The 21,642-nt window shown below is 37.6% G+C and overlaps 1 protein-coding gene across 3 annotated transcripts in view; it reads left to right on the forward strand.

Moving 5' to 3' along the window:
• The first annotated feature begins 848 nt into the window (after positions 1–848).
• Positions 849–21,642, forward strand: part of meis1.S (Meis homeobox 1 S homeolog) — a 172,167-nt gene continuing 151,373 nt past the window's right edge. The window contains exons 1-6 of one of the 3 annotated variants that reach the window (XM_041563965.1): positions 854–2,185; positions 5,160–5,386; positions 7,474–7,615; positions 7,879–7,929; positions 11,992–12,042; positions 15,254–15,400. In XM_041563965.1, the coding sequence (XP_041419899.1) occupies positions 2,174–2,185; positions 5,160–5,386; positions 7,474–7,615; positions 7,879–7,929; positions 11,992–12,042; positions 15,254–15,400 (630 nt within the window). In that variant the 5' untranslated portion in view covers positions 854–2,173. 3 annotated transcript variants of the gene reach the window in all.

Raw genomic sequence — 21,642 nt, forward strand, 5'->3', positions numbered from 1 at the left:
ATAGAGAGTGAAGTGATTGAGAGTGAAGTGATAGAGAGATAGTGAGTGATAGAGAAGGAAGTGATAGAGAGGGAAGAGATAGAGTGAAGGGATAGAGAGATAGAGAGTGATAGAGAAGGAAGTGATAGAGAAGGAAGTGATAGAGAGGGAAGAGATAGAGAGTGAAGGGATAGAGAAATAGAGAGTGATAGAGAAGGAAGTGATAGAGAGGGAAGTAATAGAGAAGGAAGTGATTGAGAGGGAAGTGATAGAGAGGGAAGTGATAGAGAAGGAAGTGATAGAGAGGGAAGTAATAGAGAGGGAAGTGATAGAGAGGGAAGGGATAGAGAAGGAAGTGATTGAGAGGGAAGTGATAGAGAAGGAAGTGATAGAGAAAGAAGTGATAGAGAGGGAAGAGATAGAGAGTGAAGGGATAGAGAAATAGAGAGTGATAGAGAAGGAAGTGATAGAGAGGGAAGTGATAGAGAGGGAAAAGATAGAGAGGGAAGTGATAGAGAAGGAAGTGATGGAGAGATAGAGAGAGATGTGAGAGACAGAGGGGTGTGTCTGTGGGTTGGATTCAGATCAGACCTACAAGTGATTTCTCAGCCACACAAACCCGCTCCCCCCTTCAGGAGACTCAGCGCTTCATTCAGATCTGATCTCTCCGCTGACTGATTATTTGTTAATTGATTTACCTTCTGACCAATACACGGGCCGGCTTCAACTGGCTGCTTCTGATTGGACGTTCTCTGTCTGCCGCTGCCTACTGAGACTTGGACTAGTTCATTGTGCAGCATTCGGAGGGGAGTTCGTTCTCTACTCGCTCTACAGTCTAATGGGGGCTGGGCTGAAACTGTATAATCGCCGGGGCTGCAGTAAAGGCTTCACTGTTGTACTTGTTACTTGTTTATTTGTTACTTGTTACTTCCTCTCAGACCAATAGTTACAGTGAGACGAGGACACGTGATTATTAAAGCTGAAATTAATAAGAGGGAGATGAGGGGGAGAAATAGTGGAATGTTCTGCTCGACTACAACTCTCAGCTGCTGCCGGGGGGTCACGTGGGAGGTTTGAGCGGAACTAGAGCAGCTCGGCCTCATTATTATTATTATTATTATTTGCCGGTAAAGCTCCGACCCCGGTCTCACCGCGACCCCCGCTGGAGGCAGAGACTTGTGTGAGGAGTTTCCAGTCAATAACTAACGAGTGACGTCAGAGGAGGAGCCGCGCGGAGGCTTGTGGGAGATGTAGTTACAGAATAAACCCAGAGATATAAATATAAATATCAGTTGAGTCACACGGGGGGGGTGACAAGTTGCTCTTTCCCCTGTGACAGTTGATTTGTCAGTGGGACAGTGAGACGTTCCTGTTTTGGGATTTCCACTCCCCCCTCCGCACACGAGCGACTTGATTCAGCCCATTACTTTGTGTAACACGCGACCTGTTATTCCTCCGCTACTTCCGGGTTCCACCAGTCTCTGCCCGACCTGCAGCTCCGCCGGTTACACTCGCTCCCTCCGTCTCCTCAATCTCCTCCGTCTCCTCAGTCCCCTCAGCAGAATCAGCACGAGACTGAGCAAAGCACCGGGGCTCCTTTAATTCCCACTCACACGTTTCCTCTGAGTCTCCCTCTTTTCTCCAAGAGCAGCGGCAGAAGCGCAGAGAGTCGCACGGGGAGACAGAGCCGATCAGTCCGGGGGAAGTGAGTGAAATCCGCTGAATTCTGCACTTGGACCTCAGGAGCTTCTGCCGGATCATCATCATCATCAGAGAATGTCCCGGTGACTGACAGTTTCCACAAGAAATGACACTTGTCCCCGTCGCTCTGTCCCCGGCACTTTCCTACTTCTAGGGGACACGACATTTGCCTCTTTATTTCGTTTTTTATTTCTTTATTTTCTCTCCCACATCTTTGGGGGAACAAGAAGAAGAAGAAGAATCAGCAGATGAGTTTATAGCGGATAATCCTCATATAATAATAATCATCATCATCATCATCATGTTGTTACTTCTCTGACACCTCCAGCCGGACCCTTCACTTCTCATCACATTTGGGAACTTTAAAGGGAATTATTATTATTATTATTTTTTTTTTGGTGGAATTGCGAAATTAATTCAGTTCCACACTGGCCTTAAATAGGAAATATCTGAAGCTGAAATAGGAAGGAGTCAGGAGTCAGGAGTCAGGCCAATGGCTCAGAGGGTATGTACTGTATATTTATATTTATTTACTACTAATTCTGGGACTCTACCCCTGCTGGGGCCACTCACACTCACATTGAATCACACTCACTCATACTCACACTCACACTCACACTGACTCATACTCACTGTCCTTTCTGCAGGGACACTTAGTGCAGCAGCACATCCACCTCATCTGTACAAAAGTGTGTAATTGTGTGTTATTGTGTGTGTGTGAGTATGTGAGTGTGTGAGTGTGTGTTTGAGTGTGAGTGTGAGTGTGAGACTGATCTGAACTAGACACATTTATGGCACAGACTTGTTTTATGTGTAACATTTAGCCCTTCATTGTGTCACTTTTAGAAGTTGGGCAAATCACTGCAGTCACTTCTGTAAAACTCTTCAATTATCCCAGTGTCTGACAGTATGTATAGTATTTTATACGTATATAATATCATATATACATACATACATGCACACACAAACATGTACATAGAAATATATATATATAGTGTCATAATATTCCTCTTTTCTGATTTTTAATTAAAATATATGTATTATACATATACTTATATCTATATATATATTATATATACACATATTATATACAGATATATTATATACAGATATATAGATATATTATACACAGATATATTATATACAGATATAGAGATATATTATACACAGATATATTATATACATATATTATATTATATAGATATATTATATATAGATATATTATATACAGATACATAAATATATTATATACAGATATATTATACATAGATAAATGATATATTAGACCTGTGGGTAAGGAGCAACACTCCAGTTTTCTTCAAGTAAAGTCATTTATTTCAACATGCTGAATCCATGTAATATGCAATGTTAGAGTGCGAACACCTGGACTAAATATATTCTATATTATATAAAGCAAAAAACAAATACCGCACTCAGGCTCATAGTAACAGATTTTAATAGAAATACAAAAGAAATCGCAAAATAAAATCTAATATATATAAACTGTCCAAAATGAGAGCACTCACAGGATTTACACAATGACACTAAAAGTGGAAAATAAAGAAAAAGGGTTATTGATGCAACGTTTGGCTTCCCCACAAGGAGGAATATAAATAAATAAATAAATATAAATAAATATATATATAAATAAATATATAAATAAATAAATAAATATAAATAAATATATATAAAGACACAGATATAATTAGAGGGTACAAAGCCCAGGCATGTGCTGGTGCATCAGATTTAGTGACAGTGATAAAAGGTCTCATCTCTCTGTAGGATCTGACACTTCAGTGAAGTTTGTGATCTAAATAGACAAATAATCTTAATTGCTGCCACTTATTCCGAATCTGGCCTCGTAATCAGCAGCGTTGCAATAATTAAAAGTCATTAAACTTTGCACAATGTGAGTGCAGCACAGTAATGAGCAGCAATGTGTAAAGGAACCAGGAGAAGCTGCATTAGACTAAATAGACTTGAATTCCAAACAAGTGTCACTGCTGCACTCAACTCCTATTTACTAACGAGTGCAGACTCTTTATGTCACACACAAGGCAAAACCATGTTCTCACTGATACTAAACCCTGATCTTTATTTATTTTCTACTATTTGCTAATCGCACACACCGCTAATAAGACAAGAGGGAACCAGATCGTTTCTGTGATTGTGACTTTCCTGGGACTTGTGGGATTTGCCTAAACTTTCTGCTCTCACACAGGCTCTCATTGTGGTTTGTGTTATTCCAACACTGTATTTACTTCTACACATTTCACATGCTCTGATCCTTTTTATTATGTTTTACATTTCTAGAGATAATTTATGTTTAATAACAATATATATAAAGGAAGACCGAAACGTTGCAATAATAAACTTTATCTCTTTTTTTCACCATATTTCAAATCCTGTAAGGGCCTTCCTTTACATTATAATCATATATATATATATATTTATTTATATTTATTTCAATATGTCTTTGTATATACATATACACAAAAAAACTATATTTATACAGTTCTGCACCATATCCTTGAAAAAGGTCCCTTTTATCAGACCGAAACGTCGGATAAAATGCTTCTTTTTGTGAAATAAAAATCTGTTGATATATATATAGATAGATATATTCATATATATAAATCCACTGGTGACAGCACTCTAAGGAGAGTAATACAAAAACGAGAAAGCCTAAACTAAATCAGGTTTATATATATATATATATATATATATATATATATATATATATATATATATATATTATACAAATACAAGATATAGTACATGTGTTTTATGATGAAGATGCAAAAATAAATGCTAAAATAAAGAATTAATTATAAAATAAATACATTTGCAGTGTATATGTGTGTGTGTGTGTGTGTGTGTGTATATATATATATATATATATATATATAGCCAGAAAATAGGTGCACAGTGGGATTTTGAAAGTTAAAAATCCATACAATTATCGGTTACATTTAAACAGCCCAACCTTTCGGTCTCCTCCTAAGACCATATATATTTATATATTTATATTTATATATCAATTGGTGTCTGGATGTACAATTAACCAAGGGCTGGTTGAGAGCAGTAATTAGGCTGAAATTCTGCATTTTGCCCAGTGTTTGTCGCCCAGACAGAAGCCAGAGGAGGCCACATGCTCAATTCACATGCCTCTTATAATTGCCCTCATTGAAACATTTTGCCATATGGTTATTGAATTAAGCAAACGCTTTCAGCTCGATTTCCCAACTGTCACATTTTAAATATTGTCAGTTCTGATTTCCATTGGGTTTTTTTTTTCTTCCCCGTGTAATCGGTGGCAAGGAATGGCTAATTTAATAATAAAATGCTAATTCTTCTGAGCCGGCCTGAATGAGTGTTGGGAATGAGAGATGGCAGTTGCAGGATGGCAGTTGCAGGAAGGCCCCGGTAGCAGAGGCCGGCGGCTCTATCAGCTGATGGTATTTTTCTATGTTACACAGTACGACGATTTGCCCCACTACGGTGGCATGGATGGAGTGGGCTTACCCAGTTCTATGTACGGCGACCCCCACGCTGCCAGGTCTATGCAGTCGGTGCACCACCTGAATCATGGGCCTCCCCTGCACCCCCACCAGTACCCGCACTCTGCCCACACCAACGCTATGCCCCCCAGCATGGGCTCCTCTGTCAATGACGCTCTAAAGAGAGACAAAGACTCCATTTATGGGTAGGTACCAACTGTCACTTTTACTGAACGTGCCCGGAATCCCCAGAGCGGCGCAATCCCTGCCATTAGTCTCTCTCTGTTTGTTGCGCTCTCCTTGCACTCGGCGCTAAACCCTCAAACATTTCTATCCAAACCGGTGTCTCTTTTCTTAATTTCTCTACTTCCCTCTACTGAACTTTATCACACGCAGAGAGTTCAGTTTGGGGAAAGTTTCGCAAATAACTATTTGCCTTAAAATGTGACTTATTTTATATAAGTGCCTCTGCTGTGTATAAATGGCTCCATATATAATAAATGAAAATGATGTGTGTGTTTTTATATAACTAATTATATATATATATATATATATATATATATATAATAATAAAGGTTCCAGTGTTATGTTATTCGTGCTGTTCTAGATCTCAGTTTAATATTCCTGAAAACACATATATATTCAGTGTCCACTGTGTGATATTACTGATATTATAGATCCCAGTCTAATTTCCCTGATGTTATAAATCCAAATCTAATATTCCTGATATTATAGATCCCAGACTAATATTCCTGATGTCATAGATCCTAATAGTCCAATATTCCTCATATTATAGATCCTAATAGTCTAATATTCCTGATGTTATAGATCCCATTCCCAGTCTAATATTCCTGATATTATAGATCCTAATAGTCTAATATTCTTGATATTATAGATCCCAGTCTAATATTCCTGATATTATAGATCCTAATAGTCTAATATTCCTGATATTATAAATCCAAGTCTAATATTCCTGATATTATAGATCCCATTCCCAGTCAAATATTCCTGATATTATAGATCCTAATAGTCTAATATTCCTGATATTATAAATCCAAGTCCAATATTCCTGATATTATAGATCCTAATAGTGTAATATTCCTGATATTATAGATCCCATTCCCAGTGTAATATTCCTGATATTATAGATCCTAATAGTCTAATATTCCTGATATTATAGATCCTAATAGTCTAATATTCCTGATATTATAGATCCTAATAGTTTATAAATCCAAGTCTAATATTCCTGATATTATAAATCCCAGTCTAATATTCCTGATATTATAGATCCTAATAGTCTTATATTCCTGATATTATAGATCCCAGTCTAATATTCCTGATATTATAGATCCTAATAGTGTAATATTCCTGATATTATAGATCCCATTCCCAGTGTAATATTCCTGATATTATAGATCCTAATAGTCTAATATTCCTGATATTATAGATCCTAATAGTTTATAAATCCAAGTCTAATATTCCTGATATTATAAATCCCAGTCTAATATTCCTGATATTATAGATCCTAATAGTCTTATATTCCTGATATTATAGATCCCAGTCTAATATTCCTGATATTATAAATCCAAGTCTAATATTCCTGATATTATAGATCCCATTCCCAGTTTAATATTCCTGATATTACAGATCCTAATAGTCTAATATTGTTGATATTACAGATCCTAATAGCCGGAAAACGAGTGTATTTAGTGCCAGTACTTTTCCCCCAGTGCAGCTCTAGTTATTGTGAAACCCCGAGTAATCTCACTAATTTGTCGCTGAGAGTCGCTAATGTTTGGCGTTAATTTCAGAGACATATTTGCTCTACAGGATCTCAGCAGTAGATTTTCACTCTCCCAAAACCCCTTTGCCCATTGCGCGTGATTCCTCCGTGGGAAGAGAACGTTCCACTTTACAGAATGACTTGAAATAAAAAATTACTTGTATTTGTCGCACTTGCAATTGAGTTGTTCTTAATGTCATTCCAATTCTGCCGCTTCACGCGCTGTTGTAACCAAGCGACATAAAAGCAGCGACTTGAGTCACTTTTATAGTAAATATTGTAATGGAAATATACACAGAGAGAAGGATGGAACCCCAGAGCTGACACTTTATAAGTTGTACAGTGACAATGTCATTAGTGGTGTCCCAGCTCCATATTATTAAACAGACTTTCTCTTCTATGAATCACCTGGGTCGGGCGGCACAAGCCCCTCTCATAAAAACTCATTGTTCACATTTGCCTCTTTTTATGACTTTTTCTTTGTCGCGTGTTTTGTGTTTTTCCTCGCAGACACCCTCTGTTCCCTCTATTAGCTCTGATTTTTGAGAAATGTGAATTAGCAACTTGTACTCCCCGGGAGCCTGGGGTCGCCGGCGGTGATGTTTGCTCGTCCGAGTCATTCAATGAAGACATCGCTGTATTCTCCAAACAGGTCAGATATAGAACCCAAACCCATTTCTTTTTATTCCTCTATACACAGTCTGATTGTTTCATTCAACTTCATCTGTGTGTGTGTGTGTAATTGCAACTGCCTCGGCCGACCCCACAGTGTAATCAGCTACTAGATAACTTGATTCAGTGTTTAATTACTACTGACTGCACGTGATCACATCCACTTTAATGAGGCACAAATTACTGAATCCTTCTTTCAACTGTTATTTCCCAATCCCATTTCTTTTTCTTATTTGACTTCAGATTCGTGCAGAAAAACCTTTATTTTCTTCAAATCCGGAGTTGGATAATTTGGTAAGAACTCCAAGTGCACAAATATATATTTTATTTTTTTTTTTTTTTTTTTTTACCCCCCTCCACCTCTGTTAATTAATGTTAATTACTGGTAATAAAGTGTTACAATTTGATGTAAATAAATGATTAGAGAGGGAAAGATCAAGACCTCAAGGTAATTGAGATGTTTTTCTGTGTTTTATATAAATAAGTCAGCTCATGGGTTATAAAGGGTTAAATGTGTTTAATGTGTCTCACTTCTACACAAACACACTGGAAAGACATTAAGGGGCACATTTATCAAGGGTCGAATTTCGAATTGAAAAAACTTCCAAATTCAAAAAGACCAACCGAAATGAAGTCAAAGCTTTTTTTTTTGGTCAAATAGGTCCGTATTCGATCAAATAGATCCGTATTAATAGGTCAGTACAAATCGAAGGAATAGCGAATTCTATTCAAAGTTTTTCAAAGTCCATCAATTGACTCCAAAAAGGTTCTAGGAGGTTCCCCCCATAGGCTAAAACAGCAATTTGGCAGGTTTTAGATGGCGAATGGTCGAAGTTGATTTTTTAAAGAGACAGCACATAAAAAATAGCTTGAATCCGAATTTTTTTCATTCGAAAATTTACCTCTGCCCTAAGGGGCAGATTTATTAGAGGTCAAGGTGAATTTTCGTCCGAATACGGACCTATCATCATCATTTATTTATATAGCGCTGTTAAGATACGCAGTGCTTTACCTATCCGATTGAAAATGGACCTATTCGACCCAATAAAAACCCTTCAACTTAATTTTGGTTGGTCTTTTTCAATTCGAATTGATACGTTTTTTCAATTCGACCCTTGATAAATATGCCCCTAAAAGCCCCCCACTAATGTGAATAAAATGAATAACTGCCAAAGATCGAATTTATGGAGGCAGATTTATCAAAGGTCGAGGTGAATTTTCGAATGAAAAAAATTAGAACTTTGAGCTATTTTTTGTGTAATAGGGAATAGTCCAAATTTGGTGGATATTTGGAATCTCCTTTTTTTTTCAGTTCCTAGCTCTCAGGACTTTATAGGTATTTAAAGGACCAGTAACATCAAATTTTTTTTATTAAAAAATTTGTTATTGTAGAGCAAAAAAAAAAAAACCACAAAGACATATTAAACTTTTGAATCGTTGAGTCTTTATTAAGAAATATCTTACCAAAACTCCGCTTACGCTCCTCTTCAGAAAAAGCAATCAATCGCGTAGCGCTCGATTTCTCCTCCCTGCTTTTCTTATAGGAGATAGCCAGGGAGGAGAAATCAAGCGTTGCAGGATGGATTGTCACCTTTTCTGAAGAGGAGCGCAAGTGGAGTATCGGTAAGTTTCTTAATAAAGACTTGCGATTTAAAAGTTTAATATGTCTTTGTGTTTTTTTTGTTCAACACTAACAAATTTTTGATGATGTAACAGATCCTTAAGGGGCGGATTTATCAAAGTTTGATGTGAATTTTCGAATTCAAATTTTTTTTAATTTTGAGATATTTTTTGTGTACTTCGACTAGGGAATAGTCCTAAGTCGATTTGAAAAAAATAAGAAAATTCGAATATCAAAATTTATCATGTACTGTCTCTTTAAAAATTTGACTTCGGCCATTCGCTATCTAAAACCTGGCGAATTGCTATTTTAGCCTATGGGGGACCTCCTGGAACCTTTTTGGAGTCAATTGGTGGACTTTTAAAAATCTGTTTTTTCGGGAAAAACTTAGAATCAAATTCGATCGAATGCGATATTGCTTCGGTTCGTACGATTCAAATTCAGCCGAATATGGACCCATTCGGGCAAAAAAAAAAAAAACTTTGACTTAATTTTGGTTGTTCTTTTTGAATTCGAATTTCTACGTTTTTCAAATTTTAAATTTGACCCTTGATAAATATGCCCCTAAATCTCTAAGTCTTTATTAAGAAATAACTTACCAAAACTCAGTTTCTGATCCTCTTCAGAAAAGGAGATTCGGCGATGATCCATCATGCGTCGCTCGATTTCTCCTCCCTGGTCATCTCCTATAAGGAAGGCAGGGAGGAGAAATCAAGCGCCGCACGATGGATCGTGATTGCCTTTTCTGAAGAGGAGCGCAAGCGGAGATTCGGTAAGTTATTTCGTAATAAAGTTTAATTTGTCTTTTTTTTTTTAATTTCATTCAGTTTGTCATGTAGGTGTAACAGCAGCATTGCTTCAGGAGATAGTGGAATATCATCTCTAATGAATGATCCTGCAGCTAAATACAAACTTTATATAGAATCACAATTCCACCAGATGTGGAGCATATTCGATTTCTATTTTTTTTTCTTTTGTGCCTAAATAAACACAAATATAATTGTAAGCCTTTCTGCCCTGACTCTTAAGACAGAAGTTAGTGCTTCTCCAGGCCTGTGTTTCAGAAGTCAGAAGCAGCAGTGCAGCAAAATGGAAACGGCAGGTAGAGAAATGCAGCTGCAAATGAAACTTTCATGGATCTCTTTTTCTATATTTAATGGATTTCTAGTTTCTAAGACTTGTATTTTTTTTCATCATACGACAAACCAAAACAAAAAGCGTTTTTTCTGAAGCAATGCTGTTGTTAAACCTACATGACAAACTTCCAAATAAGAGCCTGGAAATGTTGACCTTCCAAGTATTAAATACCTGTAAATTCCTGATAGGTAGGAACTGGGGGAAAAAAGGAGATTCCAAATATCAAGAAGTTACTAATAACTTAGACAATGAAAAAGCAGTGGCAAGAGGTGTGAGTGAGAAAAGAATAATACAGGAAGAATATAATCTAAGACCAAAGCATTAAAGGGATACTGTCATGGAAAAACATGTTTTTTTTGAAAACACATCAGTTAATATTTCTGCTCCCGCAGAATTCTGCACTGAAATCCATTTCTCAAAAGAGCAAACAGATTTTTTTATATTTAATTTTGAAATCTGACATGAGGCTAGACATATTGTCGGTTTTCCAGCTGCCCCCAGTCATGTGACTTGTGCTCTGATAAACTTCATTCACTCTTTACTGCTGTTCTGCAAATTGAAGTGATATCACCCCTCCCCCCAGCAGCCTAACAACAGAACAATGGGAAGGTAACCAGATAGCAGCTCCCTAACATAAGATAACAGCTGCATGGTAGATCTAAGAACAGCACTCAATAGTAAAATCCAGGTCCCACTGAGACCCATTCAGTTACATTGAGAAGGAAAAACAACAGCCTGCCAGAAAGCATTTCTCTCCTAAAGTGCAGGCACAAGTAACAAGACTGGGGGCAGCTGGGAAACCGACAATATGTCTAGCCTCATGTCAGATTTCAAAATTGAATATAAAAAAAAATCTGTTTGCTCTTTTGAGAAATGGATTTCAGTGCAGAATTCTGCTGGAGCAGCACTATTAACTGATTCATTTTGAAAAAAACATGTTTTCCCATGAAGGATCCCTATAAGCCTACATTGTCTAGGACTATCTTTAGTAGTAACTACCCTGGGAGGTATAAAATCTTTATTTTATTTTGTTAGATTTATAGTTAATTTTAGATCTTACTCCTTAGAGAAGTATATGAAGATATAGGGGCACATTTACTTAGGGTCGAATATCGAGGGTTAATTAACCCTCGATATCCGACCGTCGAAGTTAAATCCTTCGACTTCGAATATCAAGTTGAAGGATTTAGCGCTATTGGTTGAAGGATCTTCCCCATAGGCTAACATTGGCCTCGGTAGGTTTTTGGTGGCGAAGTAGGTGGTCAAAGTTTTTTTTAAAGAGACAGCACTTCAGCTATCGAATGGTCGAATAGTCGAACGATTTTTAGTTCGAATCGTTCGATTTGAAGTCGAAGTAGCCAAAAAAATATTAGAAGTATTTTTTATTCTATTCCTTCACTCGAGCTAAGTAAATGGGCCCCACAATGTAGGTATTGGTTAGAAAAACACAATACAATAAAAGCAGTTTTTCAGTGGACCCCTTGATGCTGTACCCCACATATCCTGGTTATTATTTTTTTTTTCTATAACCCCCATAGGATAGTTATGAAGGATTGAAAGGCAATATATGTCATTTGGTTTTGTATCTTTGTTTGCAGATGATTCAAGCCATACAAGTATTACGATTCCATCTGCTGGAGTTAGAAAAGGTAATTAGTGCAATTTGTGCGAGATCATTTGCATAAAGCTCTTTCTTTCTGCTCCTGTGTAATTAGTGTCAAGTCCAATGTTGGAGTCCATTCCTCTTCGCACTTTAATTGCGATTTCAGCTAAAAAAACGAAATCACCAACGCCTGGGCCTTGTTGTGTTCCTATTAATATATCTGCTGCACATTATTATTAGTATTAATATAGATATATATACATTCCCTGCATTCAAATTGACTTTCTTTTTTGTTGGTGTTTTTAAGTAAGTTGCTAAATAATGTTTTTTATAGACAAAGATTGGAAAGTGAAATTGGGGGCAGTTGGCTTTATGTGTGAGTTGGCTGCTCTGTGGGACTATTTGTGAATACTGAACAGAGAAGGGGGATCATAATGTCATTTTAGAGGCTACTTTGCATTTCAGGCAATAAAAAAGGGGTTGCAGTTTGATGTGAGCTATAAAAGTTGCATGCAAGCTCCCATACCCTGCCTTATTTATTTATATTATTTATTCTATTTGGGATTTGAATATTAAAGCACTTAAAAAAAGCTTTCTTGCCATAATATTAGCGCTGCACATAACCCCTCCCCCCCATTTTAACAAAACGCACCCCCTCCCTGTGATATTTATTATAATATAATCTTGAATTTATTTAAATTAACTGCTAGTAGGATGTAGAGAGGGATATTCCGAGACAATTTGCAATCGGTTTTCATTTTTTATTATTTGTGGTTTTTGAGTTATTTAGCTTTTTATTCAGCAGCTCTCCAGTTTGCGGTTTGAGCCATCTGGTTGCTAGGGTCCAAATGACCCTAGCAACGAAGCACTGATTTGAATAAGAAACTGGAATATGAATAGCAGAGGGACTGAATACAAAGAGGAGTAATAAAAAGTAGCAATAACAATAAATCTGTAGCCTTACAGAGCATTTGTTTTTAAGAATGGATCCCTGACCCCAATTTGAAAGCTTTAAAGAGTCAGAAGAAGAAGCTATAAAGAATAAATAATGAAGATTGAAAGTTGCTTAAAATTAGCCACTCTATAACATACTAAAAATTAACTTTAAGGCTACATTCATCAGCGTGTTCTTCATGCTTTTACGTTAGTGGGGTTTTTTTCTGCTTGCTCTCATTTTCTACTTACCCCTTAAAGGGGATATTCAACTTCAAACAACTACTTGGTTTCAGATAGATCACCATAAATAAAGACTTTTTCCAGTTATTTTCTATGTATGACCATTTTTCTAATATTGAAGTGTAAAGTGTCATTTTTCGCCTTCTAAAGCAGTTTTGGGAGGGGGGTCGCCGACCCTGTAAACAGTTCTAAATTGATACATTTAGTTGATACATTTCTTATCTTTGTCTCTGCTGAGCAGAATCCCTGAGTTTCATTACAGGCAACTGTTAGACTTGATACAATAGTTGCTGATACTCCAGAGATGCTGCTGAGAAATGGATCAACTAAATGTAACAACTAAATGTAACAACTAATTGTATCAACTAATTGTATCAACTAATTGTATCAACTAATTGTATCAACTAATTGTATCAACTAATTGTAACAACTAATTGTAACAACTAATTGTAACAACTAATTGTAACAACTAATTGTATCAACTAAATGTATCAAAGAAGGAGCATATTTATCAAGGGTCAACTTTGAAAAACGTCGAATTCAAAAAGACCAACTGAAATTAAGTTGAAAGTTTTTTTTGGGCCGAATAGGTCCGTTTTTGATCGAAAAAACACCAACCGAAATCAAGTCGTTTTTTTTTTTTTTTTTTGGTCGAAAAGCGCATTAGACTGAATTCGAATCGAAGTTTTTCTGAAAAAAAGTCCACCAATTAACTCTATATAGGTTCTAGCAGGTCCCCCATAGGCTAAAACAGCAATTTTGCAGGTTTTTGATGGTGAACGGTTGAAGTTGAATTTTTAAAGAGACAGTACATTTTGATATTTGAATTTTTGAAGTTTGGACTATTCTCTAATCGAAAAATTCACCTCCACCTTTGATAAGTATGCCCCTAAATGTAGCAAATTATAACAGTTTAGAGTCTGTACCTGAATTACTGAGCTGCCAGACTCAAACATCAGAGACACGAACACTTTTCCACTGAGGCAACTTTGCGCGACTATTGAAAACGCATCGCCGCGTGTGCATTAGCGCAGGCGATTTTGCGATGTAGCCTATGGGGAAAAGACGCTGAGGCAGTTCGGGGAGATAGTCGCGCAAAAGACGTGGTGATAAGTCGCCAGGCGACAAAATCTCCCCGAATCTCCTCGTCTGGCCTTACCCTGAAGGGGTCAGATTCATCAAGGGTCGCATTTCGAGGGTTAAAAAACCCTCTAATTCGACCCTCGAAGTAAAATCCTTCTAATTTGAATATCGAATTTGAAGGATTTTAGTGCAAATAGAACGATTCGAATGATTTTAAGCGATCGATTGAAGGATTTTTATTCAATCAAAAAAAAACCATAGAAAAGTGCTGGAGAAGGTCCCCATAGGCTAACATTGCACCTCGGTAGGTTTAAAGTGGCGAAGTATGAAATCAAAGGATTTTTTAAAGAGACAGTACTTCCACTATCGAATGATCTAATAGTCGAACCATTTTTACTTCGAATCGTTCGAATCATTCGAATCTTTCGATTCGAATTTGACCCATTCGATGGTCGACGTACCCAAAAAAATTCTTTGAAATTATATTTTTTTTTTCATTCGAATTCTTCACTCGAGCTTAGTAAATCTGCCCCTTAGATTTTGGAAAAACAGCAAAAAATAATTAATGGAAAGTAATTGGGAAAAGTCTTTATTTCTGGAGAACAATCTGAAAACAACTGAATTTAAATTAGTGTTTGGAAGTTGAACATCCCCTTATTATTATTATTATTATTATTAGGCCTTAGGATGTTGTAAGTAAATGGGATGAAACAAGTTTATTAATAAATAAGTCAGCGGTTCAGGTGTCTCGGGTCTCATGGTCACTGATGGGTTAATCTCGGCTGCTGAATAAATTGTTGCCTCTCAATCATTTTGTCAATGTCAGTTTTCTGGGATTTCTTTATTTTAGCAGCGGGGGAGGGGGGAGTTATTTCTAATTCTATTGCTGGGTCTCTGGGGACATGACTGATACCAGATCTTCATTTGCTCTTGTCACTTGTATTTATCCTGATTTCTCTATTCCCCCCATCTCCGACCCCTTTGTACCCGACCCCCAGGTACACGAACTGTGCGACAATTTCTGCCATCGCTACATCAGTTGTTTGAAAGGCAAAATGCCCATTGATCTGGTGATCGACGATCGGGACGGTGGATCTAAATCTGACAGTGAGGATTTGACTCGATCAGCCGCACTAACCGACCAGGTAATCCCCTCCCTCAGTCTCCAAATGAAACAATTGTGAATAATAATGTGGGTATTTATCGCTTCATTAATCCTTTGCTCTTGGATTCAACCTCAGACAATCAGATTGTACAGAAAGTTCTGCCAGAGACAATTCCGTCTCTCCCCCTGGGCTGAGTGAGGGGAAATCAATGTAAAACTCTCCAGTCCTGGTGCTGCTCTGATAAATAACACAAAGCCAAGGTCGGGCTATTCTCTTAGGGGCATATTTATCAAGGGTCGAATTTCAAAATGAAAAAACTTCGAATTCAAAAAGACCAACCGAAATTAAGTCAAAGTTTTTTGGGTTTTTTTGGACGAATAGGTCCATATTCAATTGAATTCAATTAGAAGTTTTTCCACAAAAAAGCTTTAGATTTTTCAAAGTCCACCAATTGACTCCAAATAAGTTCTAGGAGGTTCCCCCATAGGCTAAAGCAGCAATTTGGCAGGTTTGAGATGGTCAAAGTCAATTTTTAAAGAGACAGTACATGATAAATTTAGATATTCACATTTTTAAATTTTTTTCAAATTTGAATCGAATTTGGACTATTCCAAAGTCAAAGTACACAAAAAATAGCTCGAATTTATTTTCATTTGAAAATTCACCTCGACCTTTGATAAATCTGCCCCTTACTGTCAGTAACGTTCATTAGTTTCCTTGTCAGTTTCCATCAGCCGAGCGCATTCAGATCTCACTGAGCGCATCGCTTTATGGTCCGACCCCTGCGGGATAAATGTGTCACTCCCCTTCTCTCTCTCCTTCTTTCTCTCCCCCCTTCCCGCTGTCCTTTTCTCTCTCTCCCCTTCTCTCTTTCCCCTCCTCTCTCTCCTTCTTTCTCTCCCCCCTTCCCTCTCTCCTTTTCTCCCTCTCTCCTTTTCTCCCTCTCTCCTTTTCTCTCTCTCCCCTTCTCTCTCACCCCTCCTTTTCTCTCCCCCCTTCCCTCTCTCCTTTTCTCTCTCTCTCTCTCTCTCTCTCTCTCTCTCTCTCTCTCTCTCTCTCTCTCTCTCTCTCTCCTTTTCTCTCTCTCCCCTTCTCTCTCTCTCCTTTTCTCTCTCCCCCCTTCAATCTCTCCTTTTCTCTCTCTCCCCTCCTCTCTCTCCTTTTTTCTCTCCCCCCTCCCCTCTCTCCTTTTTTATCTCTCCCCTTCTCTCTCTCTCTCTCTCTCTCTCTCTCTCTCTCTCTCTCACACACTCCTTTTCTCTCTCTCTCTCTCTCTCTCTCTCTCTCTCTCTCTCTCTCTCTCTCACACTCCTTTTTTCTCTCTCTCTCTCCTTCTCTCTCTCCTTCTCTCTCTCTCTCCCTCTCCACGCGTCATGCAGTGATCCCCTGTGGCTGGGTTGAGGGGGTCAGCGACCTCGCAGTACAAAAGGTTGCAGGCTACGCTCTCACCTTGAGGGGAAACTGAACTGCACTCAGCAATGAGGGGGCAGACAAACAGTTAAAACAGGAGGGAGAATGTGATGGGGGAAGAGAAGGTCAGAGGCAGAGGCTTCAGCTTAATCTGTGTCACCCAGTGAGATAATGATCCAGTCCTGGTATAGACTTTTCCTCTTGGACTGGACTGGGATTCAAAACAGAACTTGTCATTCCAAGTACACAGAGGCCCAGACAGCCCCCACCAGCCCACTTAATAGTCCCTTTCTATGGCAACTTACAGCAGCCCCTGGGGCATTTGCCAGAACCCACAGATTGCCAGTCCGGTCCTGCTCTTACACATGACTCATTGCCGGGCTTTACATTTCACATTCATTACGTTGAAAATTGGATCTGTCTGTGCACTTTATGCGATTAATTGCGATTTCCACTTAAATCTAAGATATTTGACTTTCAAATAGAATATGTCCTATTCCCCCTTGATGTTATATAGAGAAATAAGTTCATTATCTGCTCAGTATAAATCGCAGCCTGATGCTCCCTGTCCTAATACACATTTGTCTCTGGTCATTTATTGTGACAAAAACATTAAAGGCAAAGCAGAACTTTCCAATTGGATTATTAACTCACTGTTGACCCAAAGCCGCCGATGTCTCTGCTACAAATGGCGAGAAAGTTTATTCAGTCTGACCCTGTCGTTTATTTCTTCCATTTTCAACATCTGCTGTAGGATTTTGGGAGTTGTAATTGTGGGTGATGGTTAACGTCTTTCAGTTGTTTTGGTGACTGCAATTGTTTGATATTTATTAGGCCCAGTACTTTCTTCAATGCGGATGTTCTTTGTATTTTAACAACTCAACAAGAAATGACATTGTATCTATAATTCCAGCCAAGAAATAAATTTAAACTTTCGCAGGCCCGGATTGGCCACAGACAGTCACTTTGTATTGGGCTGGTGTTGTCCAGACCTTGAATGATACAATAGGAGGGGAAAGCAAAATTTGAACAAGTCTTTTGCATAGAGGACTTGGTTTATTTTTCCATTATTTTTCCGTAAACAGATCAGGATGATTAGTAAAAAGTAATAGTGTCCCAGTTTAATTACTCTATTTATTATTTATTTATTTTATTATTTATTATTAAATAATGCCAGTTTTATTAGTACAAATTAATAATGTCCCAGTTTACTCTATTTTATTATTATTATTATTTATTTATTTGTTTTATTATTAAATAATGCAAAAGTGTCCCAGTTTAATTACTCTATTTATTTATTATTTATTTATTATTTATTTGTTTTATTATTACATAATGCCAGTTTTATTAGTAAAAAGTACAAGTGTCCCAGTTTAATTACTCTATTTATTATTTATTTATTATTTATTTGTTTTATTATTAAATAATGCAAAAACTTAAAGTGTCCCAGTTTAATTACTCTATTTATTTTAGGGATGCACCGAATCCACTTTTTTGGATTCGGCCGAATACCGAACCGAATCCGAACCCTAATTTGCATATGCAAATTAGGGGTGGGAAGGGGAAAACATTTTTTACTTCCTTGTTTTCTGACAAAAAGTCACGCAATTTCCCTCCCTGCCCCTAATTTGCATATGCAAATTAGGATTCGGATTCGGTTCGGCCGGGCAGAAGGATTCGGCCGAATCCGAATCCTGCTGAAAAGGCCGAATCCTGGCCGAATCCCGAACCGAATCCTGGATTCGGTGCATCCCTAATTTATTTATTATTTATTTATTATTTATTTGTTTTATTATTACATTAATGCCAGTTTTATTAGTAAAAATTACAAGTGACCCAGTTTAATTACTCTATTTATTTATTTATTTATTATTTATTTGTTTTATTATTACATAATGCCAGTTTTGTTAGTAAAAACTTAGTGTCCCAGTTTAATGACTCTATTTATTTATTTATTTATTATTTATTTGTTTTATTATTAAATAATGCCAGTTTTATTAGTAAAAAGTAATAATGTCCCAGTTTACTCTATTTATTATTTATTTGTTTTATTATTAAATAATGCAAAAACTTAAAGTGTCCCAGTTTAATTACTCTATTTTATTATTTATTTATTTATTATTTCTTTGTTTTGTAATTAAATAATGCCAGTTTTATTGTTAAAAAGTACAAGTGTCCCAGTTTAATTACTCTATTTATTTATTATTAATTTATTTATTATTTCTTTGTTTTGTAATTAAATAATGCCAGTTTTATTAGTAAAAAGTAGAAGTTTAATGGGTGGTTCTGTAGAGCCTGGGTTATCAGCAGCTCCTGTTTGGGCCAATACTATGGATCAGAGGGGTCGGCAGAGAAGCAGAGGCAGTTGCAGTTCAACTAAAATTGCAGCACAACAAGTCTGGCTAGAAATTGGGTTTGGGAAAGCTTTAGGAGTGCTCAGGTCTGTGGAGCAAATTACAAGAATAGCTCTGGGGCACAAATGAAATCAACACTTTAATTGCCTCCGAAATGAAGATTTATACTCCTGTTTTTCCAAGAAAACTTTACTGGGTTGAAAAGTTGGCAAGAATTAATAAAAAAGGCTGTAACACATTTTAAATATTAATTAGCAGAAGAACTGGTTTGTTTAGAGGCAATTGGTTTGGTAAAGAGTTAACCCTGGATATATATAAACAGATCATACATCACGGCTGCTACAGGTTTATTTAACTTTTCCTTATCTGCTTGTAACATCACACCTATGGCATCTCTACATGGCATGTAATTAATCCCTTGCGCATATTTACTTAATGTTGCACTTTGCAATAAACAACAGTGAAATGTCCTTTAATAATGCACGGCATACAAGTTATTAGTTACTCTTCTGTGCCTGTATATATGTTTAAAGGGCTTGTTCACCTTTAAATTAACTGTTCGTAGGATGTAGAGAGGGATATTCTGAGACAATTTGCAATTGGTTATCATTTTTTTATTATTTGTGGTTTTTGAGTTATTTAGCTTTTTATTCAGCAGCTCTCCAGTTTGTAATTTCAGCAACGTGGTTGCTAGGGTCCAAATTCCCCTAGCAACCATGCATTGAATTGAATAAGAGACTGGAATATGAATAGGAGAGGGTCTGAATAGAAAAAAGAGCAATAAAGGTAGAAATAACAATATATTAGTAGCCTTAGGGTCAGGGCACACGCTCAGATTCGGGGAGATTATTAGCCGGCAACAAATCTCCTCTTCTTTGGGGCGACTAATCTCCCTAAACTGCCTCCCGCTTGCTAGAATGTAAATCGCTGGCAGGAAGGCAATCGGTGCGCTTAGTTTTCCGAAGTCGCCTGAAGTTGCCTCACGAGGAACAGGGTCAGGGCACATGCTCAGATTCGGGGAGATTAGTCGCCTCATGAGGAAACTTCAGCCGACTTCGGAAAACGAATCGCTCCGAGTGCCGGCGATTTACATTCTAGCCGGTGGGAGGCAGTTCGGGAAGATTAGTCGCCCCCGAAGAAGAGGAGATTTGTCGTCGGGCAACTAATCTCCCTGAATCTGAGTGTGTGCCCTAACCTTTACAGAACATTTGTTTTTAGATGGGGTCAGTGACCCCCCATCTGAAAGCTGGGTCAGAAGAAGAAGGCAAATAATTAAAAAAACGATAAAAATACTGAAGACCAGGCCTCGCTGTTTTGCTTCCCGCAGATTCCTCCTCAGTCTGCCATGAGTGTTCTGTGGAGAAAGCTTGAAATCCTTCCAAAATAAAATAAATACAGAGAGAGTATGTGGTTAGTGGGCAAATCTGATTCCTGTTCCGCTCTCCAGCTCTCACCTTCATTCTTTTTCCATAGTTATTGTTTATCTGTAATTTACTCACGGATCTATAAATCCTAACTTATGGTATTGGTTATATCTACTGTACATACAGGCATGGGACCTGTTATCCAGAATGCTGAGGATCTGGAGTTTTTACGGATTAGGGATCTTTCTGTAATTTGGATCTTCATACCTTAAGTCTACTAGAAATGTAAATATTAAATAAAGCCAATAGGCTGGTTTTGCCTCCAATAAGGATTAATTATATCTTAGTTGGGATCAAGCGCCTGTTTTATTATTACACAGAAAAAGGAAATCGGTTTGAAAAATCTGGATTATTTGGATAAAATGGAGTCTATGGGAGACGGCCTTTCCATAATTCGGAGCTTTCTGGATAACAGGTTTTTGGATAACGGATCCCATACCTGTATTACTTATATGTACTGTATATACAGGTATGGGACCTGTTATCGAGAATGCTCGGGACCTGGGGTTTTCCAGATACTGGATCTTTCCATAATTTGGATCTTCATACCTTAAGTCTACTAGAAAATCCTGTAAACATGAAATAAACCCAATAGGCTGGTTTTACCTCCAATAAGGATTAATTATATCTTAGTTGGGATCAAGTACAAGCGTCTGTTTTATTATTACAGAGAAAAAGGAAAGGTTTTAAAAAATCTGGATTATTTAGATAAAATGGAGTCTATGGGAGGCGAACTTTCCATAATTTGGAGCTTTCTAGATAATGGGTTTCTGGATAACGGATCCCATACCTGTAGTAGTTATATGTACTGTATATACTATTCTATTACTGTGATTTCCAGCCTGTTGGTACAGTGGTTATTGGTGTAGAGCTGAGGTTGATTCCAGCCAGGGCACTGCATGGAGTTCCTATAGACTCCCAGTAATGGAACTAGAGTTGGGCCCCGGTACAGGCCGCACAGCCGGCCCCTCCACCCCCCTCCAGATCTAATTTTCTAGGTGACTACAAGGGGTGCAAATCGATGGAGGGCCCCCCGGGGGTGCAGGCCCTGGAACAATAACACCCGGTATTTCCGCCACTCCCTGTACTTTCG

The sequence above is a fragment of the Xenopus laevis genome, chromosome 5S (genome assembly GCF_017654675.1).
Source record: "Xenopus laevis strain J_2021 chromosome 5S, Xenopus_laevis_v10.1, whole genome shotgun sequence".
In the NCBI taxonomy this organism is placed as follows: Eukaryota; Metazoa; Chordata; class Amphibia; order Anura; family Pipidae; genus Xenopus; species Xenopus laevis.